Below are 16,341 nucleotides of genomic sequence, written 5' to 3'. Positions count from 1 at the left end.
TGTCAGATAAATAGTGGACATGTATTCAATTTTGAGTTTGCATCCCAATATTACACTTTATATACATCAAAGAAGACTGAAATATAACAAAACTGTTTGGCAGAGAAACACCAGATTTTTTTTATTTTTTATTATTAATTATGAAAACAATATGAATAACATTCTACACTTGAGGCCACTAGGTCATTTGACTGCAGGGAAGGGGTACGATGAATGTACTAACTTTAAGTCGCTCTGGATAAGAGTGTCTGCTAAATGACTAATGTAAATTGCCTAGGCAAAAAAAAAAGACTTGTTTGCTACAACACCTTGCTTGTTTTAGCAAGGTGCAACAAAAGTTTCATCAAGTTTTAGAGTCCAGAAACGAACTCAACTGCACAAATGCCCAGCAGTTCCGTCTTCAGTCAGGTGTTTTTTTTTGGGTGGTTATCACTCTTATTTCATTTTCATGACAGTCTTCATCAATAATCATTGGTTACCCGGTTATTGTGCCATGCAGCCCTAATCACCCAAAAAAACGTTTTACATTGCCAGGGATCACAAACAAACAAATTAATCATAATGACTCTGGCTGTCTGGCAATGTAGCTAGGTTTCCACTAGGTTCTACAGCCACAAATTTTTAAAAAATAAAATAATTTGCTATTGGTCTTAATTCAAGGTTAGACATAAGGCTAGCAGTGTGGTAAAGGTTAGGGTTAAGGTAAAGTCTTATTTTAATTAAGGGAAATTGTAGAATTAGCGGAGTTCATTGTGGCAACTAGTGCCGGTCCCGCGCGGAAGCAGGTCTAACATTTCACGCGAAGTCTCGCGCTGTTCTGGCGGTCGCTGTTTAATGGCTGTCCTCTTACTCGTAGCGATGTTTCGAACGGGGGAAAACACAAGGAAACCATCGGGGTGTGATAACTGACCGGGAATTAACACAAACACTGGGGCATTCCCTCTCCTAAACGGTTTCCGAACGGATGGACAGTTTGGCAAGCGACATAAGATACGAAAGCGACGTAGTGGTTAGCGGGAGAGGATAGAGCTGCTAACGTTAGCTAGTCAACACAGTTGTCACTGCCGGTGAGGCAAGCCCGGAGCAACCCTGACAAGAGTGGGGTTGAAGAGGGTGGGAACGCAGACTGTTGGACTGGAGCGTGTGACTCTTGGCACCAGATGCTAACATGAGTGGACCTGGGCAGGATAGCGAGCCAGAGGCAAAAGTCCTCCTCATCAAGCGGCTATACAGGTGAGGTAAAGGCCTTTTGCTGGGAAAAATTACATTAGCTAGCTAACAGTAGTAAAATAAATGGATAGCTAACCTTAGCTAGTTTGCTAACTAGCTAGTCATCTATTCAACTAGCTAGTTAGCTAACTACCCAGTCACCTGTCTGTCTGTGACTTGCATAAGCTAACGCTAGCTAGTTAACTGTACTTGTCACGAAGCATTCGTCGAAGGGCAATGACATTTTTACGAAGTAGTCGGACATTTTCGATAGTATGGGTTTTAAATAACCAGATGTAGCACAGTGGGAACTTGGCAGCGGATAGCTAATTAGCTAACTAACGTTAGCTTCTAGACAACTGAGCACTAACAGCACAGTAACAAGCTACTGTGCTATTAGCTAGCTAACTTATTCCTGTGTCAACTTGCTTTCTAAATAATATTAGTTGTTTAACTACGTTGTGATAGCTTCAGCTGTCAGTATTGTCACAGTACTAGTTAGCTGATAGCCCTACCTTGCTTGCTAGCTACCTAGCTAGTTAGTTATTTAGCAGCTAACTAGAAGCGTCTAGCAGAACATCACCACATGAATAATGTCGACTGGCTACTTTTAACATGCCTATTTAGGGCGAAACACAATTTTTCATAAGCCCCTTTAACTTTACATACCTAGTTAGTAAGCTATAATGTCAACCATTATCTCAATGTGAAACATGTATGACAGTTTATATATTCCAGTTATAGCTAGCTAGCTAACGTTAGCTCAATGAGTTTCCTCATTCCACCAATGACAATTACCAAGTAATTTACCTGCCATAATAACTGTCTCTTGCGTGCTCAGGGCAGTGGTTGAGTCGGTACACAAGCTGGATGTCATCATTGGCAGCAAGTCATCGTACAGGGAGGTCTTCAAGCCTGAAAACATCAGCCTTCGCAACAAGTAAGCATTTTACTCTACTCCAACCTTTGCCCTAAACACTAAGGCAAAAGGCAACGCACCTAACCCCAACCTCATCTGTCTTCTGTGCCCAGGTTGAGGGAGCTGTGTGTGAAGCTGATGTTTCTCCACCCTGTGGACTATGGTCGCAAGGCTGAGGAGCTTCTGTGGAGGAAGGTCTACTACGAGGTCATCCAGGTCATCAAGACCCACAAGAAGGTACAGCGTTTAAGGGTGTTTTCCCATATAGTCCTCTTTAAAATAACTGATCTCCGTCCTCTTTAAAGTGAACTTTGTGGTAAAAATGAAGCTAAAGAACTCTGTTCTCTTTGTATTCACACTTTCCTCGCTTTTGAATGGGGACTCTACTCTTTTGAGGTCCAAGTCCTCTTTGCCTTCATATTGCTATATTTAGAAATGACCCAAGATCTTTTTCTAACATTCACTCAATGCGCTCTGGGACAAGCCACTTCCATTCGGCCATCAGATTTTCCACCAATGCTCCTTATAGGACAAATCACTGCACTCTATACTCCTCTGTAAACTAGTCATCTCTGTATACCTGTCGCAAGACCCACTGGTTGATGCTTATTTATAAATCCTTCAATCACCCATATCTGAGATACCTACTGCATCCCTCATCTTCCACATACAACACACGTTCTGCCAGTCACATTCTGTTGAAGGTCCCCAAAGCGCACGCATCCCTGGGTCGCTCCTCTTTTCAGTTCGCTGTAGTTAGCGACTGGAACGAGCTGCAAATAACACTCAAACTTGACAGTTTTATCTCCATCTCTTCATTCAAAGACTCAATCATGGACACTTACTGACAGTTGTGGCTGCTTCGTGTGATGTATTGTTGTCTGTACCTTCTTTCCTTTGTGCTGTTGTCTTGTGCCATGTTTTGTGCTTCTACCATGTTGTCACGTTGTGTTGCTACCATACTGTGTTGTCATGTCATGTGCCATGCTATGTTGTTGTCTTAGGTATTTCTTTATGTAGTGTTGTGGTGTCTCTCTTGTCGTGATGTGTGTGTTGTCCTATATTTTTTAATGCCAGCCCCCGTCACTGCAGGAGGCCTTTTGGTAGGCCGTCATTGTAAATAAGAATGAGTTCTTAACTGACTTGCCTAGTTGTTTAAAAAAAATATATATATATATATATATCTATATCACAAATAATACATTTAATCAAAATATGTTATTGGACAGATATACCTTCTTACATTTCGTAATCTAATATATTGCATTTAGTTAAAAGATGAGACAAAGGAAGATACTATTAACTTGTAATTATTATTGGTAACAGAATAAATAGTGGAAGAATAACTGCAGATTAAATAATGCTGTAATTGAAAATTGTACACCCAATGTAGGCTGCCGCCCCTTAAAGAGCTAGAATAGATTTGGACGTTATGTTGCTTCTCACCAAATAGGTTTTCTCACACTTCCAACCCCACAATCAAATAAACAGTGTATGAAACTATCTTATAGATCACATGTTGCAAACAAATAATCTGAACTAAAAACACTACACATTTTGGAATGTCTGTGCGTCCTTGACAATCGCTAATCAATATCCAAAAACGTCACGCTGTTTTTTTCCCTCGAACCTGCACATAATCTTCTCTCTTGTGGCACCAATGTGAGGGGTTATGGCAGGGAAAACAGTGTTGCAGTAGTGTGTGTAATCGCAAGCGAACCTGGGGAGCATTGCCCTAAATAATGGAACCGAACTCAGACCAACTCTGGAGATGTCCTCAGTTTGCTTCGGGGGCTGTTTTGGAGTGTAAACACTGCATTATGCAAACCGCAAAATGCAAAACACCCTAAGTTATTGGGGAAATGTTGACTGTGTGGCCAGTACAGTGACTCCTGAGCTTTCAGACATGCACACGTTATCTTTCCTCATGCCCTAGACACAACCCTTTTATTTCTAATCTCTTCTTATTACCTGGCCCCCTTTTATCTCTCTGTCTTTTGCAGCACATCCACAGTCGCAGTGCCCTGGAGTGTGCCTACAGGACTCACCTGATAGCCGGCGTGGGCTTCTATCAGCACCTGCTGCTCTACATCCAGTCCCACTACCAGCTGGAAATGCAGGACTGCATCGACTGGACCCATGTCACCGACCCCCTCATCGGTGAGAGACACACTCAGGTCAGAGGTATCTGTAATTGACACCGTGTATAAATTATTGTATTTTGTTTTTGTAGGTCGGAAGAAGCCGGTATCAGCCACCCCTAAGGAGATGGAGTGGGCCCAAATGGCCTGCCATCGCTGCCTGGTGTACCTGGGAGATCTCGGTAATACAAACTTTATCTTTCTCACCAAAGAGATTTGAGACAACCTTATTTGTATGACCATGGAATATCATTCCCCAAATCCAAGGTCACGTTTATTTGAATGTATAGGCGAGGTTTACAGGAGGTTGTTTGAATGTTTTCCACAGCCCGTTACCAGAACGAGTTGGCTGGGGTGGAGGCTGAGCAGCTGTCAGAGCGGTTCTACCACCAGGCCCTGTCAGTCACTCCGCACGTAGGTGAGTTGACAACAAGGTGTTACCGGCCCTCTCTTTCACAGCACATTACCGCCATTTTTCACACTAACCGGTTTACTCACACCACACCACCATCTACAAATGAATCACTCTTGTTATATTGCCCACATAGTGATGAACTCACACAGCACTTATTGATTGAGCTTTATTATATGACTGGTCAAAGCTTTACACAACTCATAGTGATCTAGCTGAACAGTTAGCGGGCCATTTGAGCCAGGAACAGGAAATTCAGTAACTGTTAGCTGGCCAGGAGAGTGCATTCAGTCTCAATAAATCACTGATCCACATTTGAAACGTTCTGTCATTTTGAGAGGGCTTCAGAGGGTTTCATCAGTCGAACTGAAAGTCAATATTAAATGGCTGCTGCTAAAGGAAAGCAATGTCTTTATTGTGCCATGATGTTGACAAGTGTTTGATGTTTTGTTTTCAGGAATGCCTTTCAATCAGTTAGGTACACTGGCGGGGAGTAAATTCTACAACGTGGAGGCCACCTATTACTACCTACGCTGGTGAGAGGAGACTTCAACACGTCTAGATTTACTGCAGCACATCCACAATCTATGACTGGCCTGTAGACTATGCTGTGCTATTGTTCTCTACCTTAGTGGGGCAATGTAGTCACACTGCAGGGGGGAAATATCTTCATGGCAGCAATTCATATTTGGATCACATCAGTAGGCACTAAATAGCATGTTTGAAATGATAGAGGTTCTGAAACCAGCCTGTTAGGAGAAGAAGCCCAATTTCTGATCCAGAACATTTAAAAAAAACACTTGCCACCGAGTGGTACCGGGACGATACCAGTATTGCAATAACCGTTAGTAGTGGTGGGTTTACAAAACACAAAGCAAATTGAGCTTTCGGAAAACAGCCCTGATTTTGGAAAGAAACATTGTTGTCATCCAGCCACAATTATTTGTTTTCCAAGCTATAGCACACACTATTTTACATACAGCTGGTTTTTAAAGGACCAAAGAGTTGGGTCTGCTTCGTGTTTTCATTGCCATGGACGAAAAATTGCAATACTGGTATCGTCACACCCCTACCACCAAGTATTGATCATGGTTGTCTCCTCTGTGGTCCCGTGTTTGAACAGTATACAGTCGGAGACTCCCTTCGAGGGGGCCTACGGGAATTTGAAGCGTCTGTTTGATAAAGCTGCTAAGATGTACCACCAGGTGAAGAAACAGGAGATGAAGAAGCTGTCTCCCTCACGGCAAAGGTCAGTCTGGTTTCCTCACACCACAGCCCTGAAATGACAAATCCCTAGGTGAGCATTGAAACAGGTATTGAGATGGTCCTCTTTGGGATTGTTACTCTTTCTACAACTGTTTACTTTCCAGATCCAAGGACATCAAGCAACTTCTGGTGAGCTTCATGTACCTACAGAGTCTACTGCAGCCCAAGAACAGGTTAGGACTCAATTTTAACCATTTAGGCCCAAGTCATTTATCGCAATAGGAACCTTGACATTTTGTCCATATATGACAAAGCTATCTGATGATAATAACAATTTATTGAATTTTTTAACCCTGTTTGGTTAGTCTCAACCTGCTTTCTATTGTCTGTTGGGTCCGTGTTTGTAATGTCTTACCATTTCTCTCCTCCCTGTGAGTAGTCTGCTGGAGACAGAGCTGACCTCTCTGTGTCAGTCGGTGCTGGAGGATTTTAACCTGGTGCTGTTCTACCTGCCCTCGCCGCCACATGGCCACGAGGCCACTTCCCCCAGCGAGGAGGAGCTTGAGGAGCACGACTCGCCCTGCGCCCTGCTCCCCGACACCCTCATCTTCAAGATGGTGGTCACCTGCCTCATGGTGGTGCACAGCCTGAAGCGGGGAGGTCAGTAAGAATATAGATGTCACATATTTGTTTTTACAAATCGCTTTTCAAACGTTATGTGTATAGGGTGTTTTAAGTAGAGCTGAGTCTCTACTTGCATGTAGTAGAGACATGTGAGGATAGTGACATACTGCAAGGGAGAAATAAGGGGATATGTTGATTCGTTGTATTGCAAAGTTGATATGTCGACTTGTTTGTGTAGGGTCCAAGCAGTACAGTGCGTCAATAGCCTTCACGCTGGCCCTCTTCTCCCACCTGGTGAACCATGTCAACATCCGTCTGCAGGCTGAGCTGGAGGAGGGGGAGAGCCAGGTGCCCCCACTGCAGACTGACAACACAGGTGAGAACACCACTCCCAGCTAACCTCATGCTGCCTATACACTATTCATGTTCTGTTAATCCTCTGAAAAACAAATGGAACAATGATGATATTTGTTTGCTCCTAGACGACTCTGAGTTGAGAGACCCGTCTGACTCGTTGACATCGGAGGAGAGGCCCCTGCAGAACGGCTCCCTGGACCATGAGGAGGACGAGGGGGGCCACCGGAGCACTTTGGCCCAGAAAGCAGGCGTCGGTGAGCGGAAGGCGGAGGAGGAGAAACAGAAGCAAAAGAAGTACGCCCGCCTCTCCATGCTGCGCCGCCGCCGCGCCACCTGCAAAGAAGACGAGAGCGACCTGAGCGAGGGCTTTGAGAGTGATGAAGAGGAAGAAGAGCAGAGGGGCTGCGACGACTCTGGGGGTGCCTCGTCGGGACCCCCACTCACCCCCGCCATGCTGGGGAAGGAGAGCAAGAGAGGGAGGGAGCACCCGACAGAGGGGACCTGGGAGAGCGGCTCGGAGGAAGACGAGGAGGGCGGCACGGCCTTCGATGTGGAGACTGACTCGGACATGAACAGCCAGGAGTCACGCTCCGACCTGGAGGATATAGAGGACTCAGAAACCCCGGAGAACTTGGACACCACTACTCAGGGGGAGCTGCAGCCCGGAGAAGACGATGAGGAGCAAGCCAATCCCAGGGAGGACGGCGACGGGGACACCCCTCCAACCACCAATGGGCCCCTCCTGCCCAGCGACCCCAGTATCAGCAGTAACCTCCAGGCCATGTCATCCCAGCTGTTCCAGGCCAAGCGCTGCTTCCGCCTAGCGCCCACCTTCAGCAACGTGCTGCTGAGGCCCCACAGCTCCTCCACCAACCCCACCCCCACCGACCCAGATGCCTCCTCCACCACCCCCTCCCAGGAGACGCCGCCTCCCCCGGGGGACTCACCCTGCGACGCCGGCCCGGGCACTGCCAACGGAACCAACGACAATGGTTAGTAACCTTCCCACACACAATGACGGCTGTGTTGATTATTATGTGATTTTTGTATAGTGCAGGATATTAGTTTTTTTTTTAAAGATTAACTTCAATATAATGATGTACTTCTAGTCTGTTTTTAGTCTTTCCCAAAGACTACATTGGGTAACAGCACATTGCTAAAATATGCCATTTTATAACAGTATATCTGAGGTTACCCCTAAGAAAACTAGGGTGTAGAATAAACGCATGTTCATTTCTTTATTTGTCCATTCCCTGTAGAGGTGGATTCCGATTCAGAGTGTAGCGGGCACAGCAACCAATCAGTACACAGCGAGAAGACCCTGTCAGAGAGACTGGAGATTTTGACCAATCAGGGGCTCATCCAGGTGGTCAAGGTGTTTGTGGATTGGCTGAGAACCAACACTGACATTATCGTCATGTGTGCACAGGTAAAGAGGGCGGATTTTTCAGTAACCTAGAAGATCTTACAAACAGTATGCATTGAAAAATCAAATTTGCATTAAATTGGTAAAATACAAGTTAATCTTTGTATCAGCTGACTCTGGTGAAGGGTTTGTAGTCTTCATCATTGTTGGTGTTTGTTTCACTGTCTGTCTTCCGCTCAATGTAACGCCGTTACTCTGTCTGTAGAGTTCTCAGAGCCTATGGAACAGACTGTCTGTGCTACTCAACCTGCTGCCTGACGGGAACAAGATGCTGGAAGCAGGTGAGTTACTAAATGCACCCGTTCTTTTTATGGGTTGTTAATCTGCGTTTTTTTTTTATTTATTTTTTTTATTTTTTTTTTAGCCTTTATTTAGCTAGGCAAGTCAGTTAAGAACAAATTCCTATTTACAATGACTGCCTAAACCGGATGATGCTGGGCCAATTGTGCGCCGCCCTATGGGACTCCCAATCCACGGCCTGTTGTGATACAGCCTGGAGTCAAACTATGATCTGTAGTGACGCCTCTAGAACTGAGATGCAGTGCCTTAGAACGCTGTGCCACTCGGGAGCCCGAGGTGGAGGCTTGAGCTGGCCAAATTCTTCTCTCCCCCTCTCTCACATTATATTTCTCATTCCATCTGTTCTCTTTTCCTCTCCTTTGGTTATTTTAACCCATCTTTTCAGGGATGAAATTCAAAATGTGTCTCATTCTGTGGAGCACATGTGACAAGAAGTCACTTCTTAATCTCTCTCTCTCTCTGTGTATTTTAGAGCTGGGTTTGAACACTGAGGTGACGGAGCTGCTGAGTGTGTGTGAGCAGCCTGGCCTGGTCCAGTCCCTGCTGCTGCCTGAGGACCTGGCCCTGCGACACCTACCCGCCCTCAACCTGGCCCACCGCCGCCTCGACTACACCCGCCCCAGACCTTCCCTCAGCCCCGTACAGGAGGTACACACACCTAGCTTCCCTTAGACACCCTCACTGTTTTGCTGCCCTCTCTCTACTTTACTATCTCACTTGATCTCTCCCTTTCTCTCCCCATCTCAGTGTGTGGTGCGCGTGTGCTGCATCCGCAGCTTTGGCCACTTCCTCACTAATCTCCAATGCAATGTGCTGCACTTCAACCCGGAGGCGGGCATCTTCACCAGCATCACCCAATCGGAGCAGGAAAACCTGGTGCAGCAGGCCAAGGCCCAGATCCGCATGGTGAGCGGCAGTTGAATGAACCAATGAGACCAAAACAGCAGCAGTCACTCTAGTTTCAGTATTTGTTTCACTTGTGAAGCTCAAATGACTGCAAACTATTATCTATTTCAACACTGTGTGTGCGTTTGTGTGTCTAGGCAGAGGAGGAGGCTCGACGAAATCGCTTGATGAGAGACATGGCTCAGCTCCGACTACAGGTCTTTCTTCTGGAACATTCCATTCTATCATAAACCAAACACTATCAATATAGCTATCTGACACTATACTGAGTGTACAAAACATTAGTAACTTTCCATTACATACTGTAGACTGACCAGTTGAATCCAGGTGAAAGCTATGATCCCTTATTGATGTCACTTGTTAGTCCACTTCAATCACTGTAGATGAAGGGGAGGAGACAGGTTAGAAAATAAGGATTTTTAACTCTTATGACAATTGAGACATGGATTGTGTATGTGTGCCATTCAGAGGGTGAATGGGCAAGACAAAAGATTTAAGTGCCTTTGAAAGGGGTATGGTATGTGGCAGGTGCACCGGTTTGTGTCAAAAACTGCACCGCTGCTGGGTTTTTCAAGCTCAACAGTTTCCTGTGTATATCAACAATGGACCACCACCCAACTTGACACAACTGTGAGAAGCATTGGTGTCAACATGGGCCAGCATCCCTATGGAACGCAATTGACACCTTGTAGAGTCCACACCCTGACAAATTGAGGCTGTTCTGAGGGCAAAGGGGGGGTGCAACTCCAATATTAGGAAGGTTTTCTTAATGTTTGGTATAATAAGTGTATATGTCTTAATTTACTTTTGCACCCAAAACCTTGATGTGAATTTCATTAGATTTCAGCTGATGCTGGTTAGGATGATTCCATTGAAGTATATTACTTAATGTTGAATGTACAAATACGCTGCCCTCCGTAATTCTTGGGATGGTGAAGCATTTTTTTTCTTTTGGCTCTATGCAAGAGTTTGGATTTGAAATCAAACAATGACTATGTGGTTAAAGTGCAGACTGTCAGCTTTAATTTGAGGGTATTTTCATCCATATCGGGGAACCGTTTAGAAATTACAGCACTTTTTGCAAGTAGTCCCCTCCCCCCATTTTAGGAGAGCAAAAGTTTGGGACATATTCACTTGTGTGGTAAAAAGTTTATAGATTTGATTTAAAATCCAAATCTGTAGGGTATAGAGCCAAAAGAAGATGAAATGCTTCACTGTCCCAATAATTATCCACTCAACATCTCATCAAGATAAGCAATTTGTCACGTGTCTTACCCTACAGTTGGAGGTGTCTCAGCTAGAGGGCAGTCTGCAACAGCCCAAGACCCAGTCATCCATGTCTCCGTACCTGGTACCCGACTCTGCCGCCCTGTGCCAGCACCTCAACCTCCTCAGACATCTGGCTGGCAGTGGCTGCTTCATCATCATCATTCCCCGCACAGGTGAGCACAGAGACATGCCCTGTCTGGGTGAATAAACCTAGTGTTAGACTGGATGAGTCTGTTTGAATGCAGTCATAATTTAAAGGTTTCTCACCAGAATTGCATGGAGATAAAATTGTGATAAATATGATTTCTATATTGCAGGGTTATTGAAATATACGGGGTCCAGATTTGAATCAGGTTATTTACAGGGGGGCCAGACATCTTATACATTTATTAAATGTACATTTTAAGTGCTTTAAGATAAGCCTAATTCAGTGCATGAAATTGTTTAAATAATGGATCACATTTGTACTTGTAACACAGTTGACCTGCATCACATTAATTTCTACCTTCCTGTCAGTTTTAGACATGGCTTCATCTTTTGTTTTTGTTTACACATAGTGAACCTTTTAGGTATGGCATATCTCAGTTGACTAACTTGTGCAGAGAAGTCTCTCTCCCCTCGCATCACTAGAGAACGACTCCCTGTAACAAACTGCACCACCTCTGTGGGGACTTAAACTGAAAGCTGACTTTCCAGATTTGAGGAGTTTATCTTAACTCTGACATCACGGGAGTGATCTGTACTGATGATAACTGAATATAGTTGCGCAGTGTAGGGAAATCAAATCAGAGGAGAAAAGAACATGTTTTTTTATTTTTTTTTATTGCCACGGTTTTCAATCATATCAACTGTTTTTATTCCTTCCCTGTACTCCCAAATTAAATCCTTTCTATTGATTGAAGATGTCACTGAAAAATGAACATCTGATATGGACTGTTCATCAAGCATTTTCACTAGATATGTGTTGGCTTTTTTGTGACGTCAATCATGTCCTTCCTAAGCTAACACAGGCTGCTCTCTTGACATCATTATTACCCGTGCTTAGCCACTGAGCATCATTATGTAAAAGTAGATCATGATGCTCAGCAGACCACAAAACAAGTGATGTTGCAGGCTAGATGTTGATTGGATAAAGTTTATGATAACCATGGCTGAGTCTGTGGTGTTTAACTCACAGCTGAGTTTTCCCCAAGAGCATGATTTGCAGTGGTCTCATCTGCTGTGAAAAAGCCGATAGGTGGGCAGACAGACCCTGTTAGCAGCTCTGATTGGCTGTAACTGGTATGTTGGGTGATATTGATTGACAGCATTTAATGGGCGGGACTACAGGGAAACAGATTTCCCCCATTGGAATGTTGAACAAGGGCTCATTTTGGCTCTAAACACACCCCCCATCCCATTGTTGCAGGATTTTTAAATTTTTATATACTTTTCAGAATTGATCAGAAGCCCATTCTAAATTGATAAACGGGCCTGATTTGTCCTGCTGGCAGCCAGTTGAATAGCCCTGCTATATTGTTTTGACATTGGCTATTTGCTGGCTGTGTTTTGTAAGTTCCCGAGGGGACGACTGAAGCTGTGTTGTCTTTCTAGTTAGAGCATGAAATGAATAGATACCAAAGTTTAAACATGATGGTTGACTGTTATGTGCTTCAGTGATTGATGGCCTTGACCACCTGAAGAAGGAGAATGCCGGAGCGAGAGACGGTATCCGCTTCCTGGAGTCTCAGTTCCGTAAAGGCAACAGGTCTGTCTCAACCCTCAAGTGTGATGTATAGTAATATAGTGGGCCACATTTTAAGATCTGACAACCACAACCAGCCAACCCAGCACAAGCGAAGCCAGTTCTTGTGTCAGAAGCATAGCCTGTTATCATTAAATGGGATATGTTGAGTCGACAGTTCCTTGAATGTAAAGATAAAGCAATTTTCAATGTGCTTAGCCTTTATCCTGTGTGAAACCCTAGAGCCAATGATACACAGGTCATTGTTCCTTTTATATCAATGTATCTCACGTAACCGATTGCAAATGAGCTAGCTGTTGGGGCCCATATTGCCCTCAATTCTTCAGATTCTTCAAAACAATGTTTCTAACCATAACCCACTCTGAATCCGTGATCCAGTAAACTAAAAATAGGCTGCAACCCATATGGGTGAAGACACTTGATGTTGTAAACCCCTCTTCCGCCCCCCTCTACCTCAGGTACATACGTTGCCAGAAGGAGTCAGGGCGGAGTTTTGAGAGGGACAAACTGAAACGCCAGGACATGGAAGCCTGGTAAGCCTCCATTTGTCTTTCTGCAGTCTCTTCACATGGCCACCTCTCAATACATAGCATTCTTATACAAATGCTTCAAAAGTGGTAAAAGATTTTATGAAAGCTGTAAAACTCTTTCCCAGTGTTAACTGTTTTCCTTATGTGTCCTGATTTCAAGGCATCTATACAAGACGGTGGACAGCTGTCGTCAGCTGACCGTCTCCCAGAGCAACGGAGACGAAGACACAGCTGGCATGGTCACTATTCTCACCGGTCACTCAGTGGAGGATCTGTGTACCCGCTCTGTACCCATGAAGGTCAGTGAGCAACAATACACATCATAACTACAATCACTCACTCAGTTCCTTAGGCTCTCCAGCAACCACTGTTGGTATGGGCGGCTGGTCTGACTACTGTGTATTTCTGGTTTATCCCTTGCGTTGTACAGTATTGCTATTAATATTTCCCTGTTATAAACCATTTTGCCATGGTGTAGATCTTTGTAGAGAGCCAGAGTTCTTTCTGAGAGAAGTTTGGCATGTTCGACCTCCCCCATTCATCCTTCCGTGATATTTACCTTACATTGTATGTTCATTGGTGTTAGAAGAGTTTAAGTCTTACCCTCCATTGTCTGTGTCTCCTTGGTAACAGTCGGCCGTCCAGGCAGTGGCAACAGCAGGCATGGAGCTGAAGAACATTGTGGAGTTTTACCGTCAGTGGAAGGAGATTGGCTGAGAGCTTCGGGGGCGAGGTCGGCACGGCGGACAGCTGATCACACACTCACTCCCTCTCTCTCTCCCACTCTGTTGCTCTGTCTGTATCTGCGTCTCCAAGGAAAATCAACTCTCAGAAAGAAAGAAGGGGGATGTAAAACAGTTGAAGGAAAGAAAAGGCGAGACACATGGGCAAAGGGGGCAATAAGAAACAGCAGAAGACCCCCAAACATAAAGAAGTGATCCCAAAGGTCGGGGTGAGAATTAAGTGGGGACGCTACGCACTTAAAGTGACCCTGGTTCACATCATAACCAGGCATATACTGTATACGATAGAAACGAGTACATTACGTGTCGAGAGAGAACCACTCATACACATTCACGCTCAGTTAAATCCATTGGTTTAGATGTGTAGAGCAGTGTTTCCAGTTTCCTCCTTTCCCTCTATTTGTGTTGTGAAGGTGGGACTATGTCAGCCCTATGGCTGGCTGGGTCTGGTCTGCTAAGCCAGGGGGGTGTGGAGTAAATCCCAAAGAGAGAACACATCTCTAGCGTGCCAAGCGATGAGCCTCTCGACACATCGGAGTCTTGGAGCTCGAGGGTTACAAACAGGGGTTCAGGTCAATGGACGTACACTTCTCCAGGATTTGTTTCTTTCCTATCAGTTTTTTTGCGGTGTACTTTTTGTGTCCAGTGACTAATGTATTGTTATCTGTGTATGAGGAGGAATAATAATGACGGTTTATGCCCTGCTATTGTTTTAATTAGGATTTTATTTTTGTACCCAAATATACTTTATTTTGTGTTTTTGTAAGATGTGCTGAATACACACAAGAATGAAATGCAGGGGGAGGGATGGGGTTGTCTTATATTGTTTCCCTAAACCTGTCTGGTAATCCTTTCGTTCTCAAGGAAATAGTCCTGACTTCTGTGTCATGGTGCCATTTTAGGAAGAGGTAGACTCGGGTGGGTCAGCTTTGTGCTGTTGCTAGATGTTAAGGAGAGCGGGGCCTGTGGTTGTCCCAATATGGCGGTGCGAGGTGTTTGTTTTGACCCCTGTGAACTCCTGATATATCCCATCTACCATCATCACTAAATGTTCCATCATGCACAGTGCAAAGGAACTCGGTAATTGTCTGGCCACGCATTGAACAATAAAATGAACTCATTTTAAAGTATCTTCTTCTTTTCACTCTCTTGCAGAAACCATTTACAGTGGCAACTTTTCAAAGCTTTACACAATTCATGACACGGTACAGGACATTCTGAATTGGGAAAGCAACCTATTTGAACTGAACATACTCATTGCTGCACCCTTATGACAATAATAGCCATTGTTTCAATAAGTTGAACTTATCCAGAGACTATGACCGGCCAACATTTTTAAAATAAAATATTCTGTTTCAAATCAAATAGTCTGGGTAGCCATTTGATTAGCTGTTCAGAAGACTTATAAACTCAGCAAAAAATAATGTCCCTTTTTCAGGACCCTGTTTTTCAAAGATAATTTGTAAAAATCCAAATAACTTCAGAGATCAGTGTAAAATGGTTTAAATGAGGTGGAGAGGAGGAATATGAGAAGGGGGAGAGGAGGGATAGTAACAGTCAGCATCCAGTGTGGCCACCAGCTGCATCAAGCACTGCAGTGCATTACTGTTCCCCATGCTTGTTCAATGAACCATAAACAATTAATGAACATGCACCTGTGCAATGTTTGTTAAGACTTAACAGCTTACAGATGGTAGGCAATTAAGGTCACAGTTACGAAAACGTAGGACACAAAAGAGGCCTTTCTACTGACTGAAAAACACCAAAAGAAAGATGCTTATGGTCCCTGCTTATCTGCGTGAACGTGCCTTAGGCATGCTGCAAAGAGGCATGAGGACTGCAGATGTGGCCAGGGCAATAAATTGCAATGTCCGTACTGTGAGATACCTAAGACAGCGCTACAGGACGGACAGCTGATCATCCTCGCAGTGGCAGACCACGTGTAACAACACGTGCACTGGATCGGTACATCCAAACATCACACCTGCGGGACAGGTACAGGATGGCAAAGACAACTGCCTGAGTTACACCAGAAACGCACAATCACTCCATCAGTGCTCAGACTGTCCGCAATAGGCTGAGAGAGACTGGACTGAGGGCTTGTAGGCCTGTTGTAAAGGCAGGTCCTCACCAGACATCACCGGCAACAACGTCGCCTATGGGCACAAACCCACCGTCGCTGGACCAGACAGCACTGGCAAAAAGTGCTCTTCACTGACAAATTGTGGTTTTGTCTCACCATGAGTGACGGTCGGATTCGCGTTATCGTCGAATTAATGAGCATTGCACCGAGACCTGTACTCTGGAGCAGGATCGATTTGGAGGTGGAGGGTCTGTCATGGTCTGGGGCGGTGTGTCACAGCATCATCGGGCAGAGCTTGTTGTCATTGCAGGCAATCTCAACGCTGTGCGTTACAGGGAAGACATCCTCCTACCTCATGTGGTACCCTTCCTGCAGGCTCATCCTGACATGACTCTCCAGCATGACAATGCCACCAGCCATACTGCTCGTTCTGTGTGGGATTTCCTGCAAGACAGGAATGTCAGTGTTCTGC

At 44.8% G+C, this 16,341-nt stretch overlaps 1 protein-coding gene across 1 annotated transcript; it reads left to right on the top strand.

Moving 5' to 3' along the window:
- The first annotated feature begins 805 nt into the window (after positions 1 to 805).
- LOC139365373 (nonsense-mediated mRNA decay factor SMG5-like) lies at positions 806 to 14,916 on the top strand. The gene is made up of 22 exons (XM_071102804.1): positions 806 to 1,233; positions 2,051 to 2,149; positions 2,242 to 2,365; positions 4,132 to 4,288; positions 4,362 to 4,451; positions 4,598 to 4,687; positions 5,139 to 5,217; positions 5,805 to 5,930; positions 6,052 to 6,120; positions 6,327 to 6,547; positions 6,750 to 6,887; positions 6,994 to 7,860; positions 8,128 to 8,297; positions 8,500 to 8,575; positions 9,067 to 9,242; positions 9,342 to 9,500; positions 9,638 to 9,697; positions 10,783 to 10,942; positions 12,426 to 12,516; positions 12,972 to 13,046; positions 13,204 to 13,342; positions 13,677 to 14,916. The coding sequence occupies exons 1-22, from the start codon at positions 1,169 to 1,171 to the stop codon at positions 13,758 to 13,760; spliced, it is 3,315 nt and encodes a 1,104-aa protein (XP_070958905.1). The 5' UTR covers positions 806 to 1,168; the 3' UTR covers positions 13,761 to 14,916.
- The last annotated feature ends 1,425 nt before the right edge of the window (positions 14,917 to 16,341 follow it).

The sequence above is a fragment of the Oncorhynchus clarkii genome, chromosome 2 (assembly GCF_045791955.1).
Source record: "Oncorhynchus clarkii lewisi isolate Uvic-CL-2024 chromosome 2, UVic_Ocla_1.0, whole genome shotgun sequence".
Lineage (NCBI taxonomy): Eukaryota > Metazoa > Chordata > Actinopteri > Salmoniformes > Salmonidae > Oncorhynchus > Oncorhynchus clarkii.
This window is presented reverse-complemented; position numbering and strand designations above follow the sequence as displayed.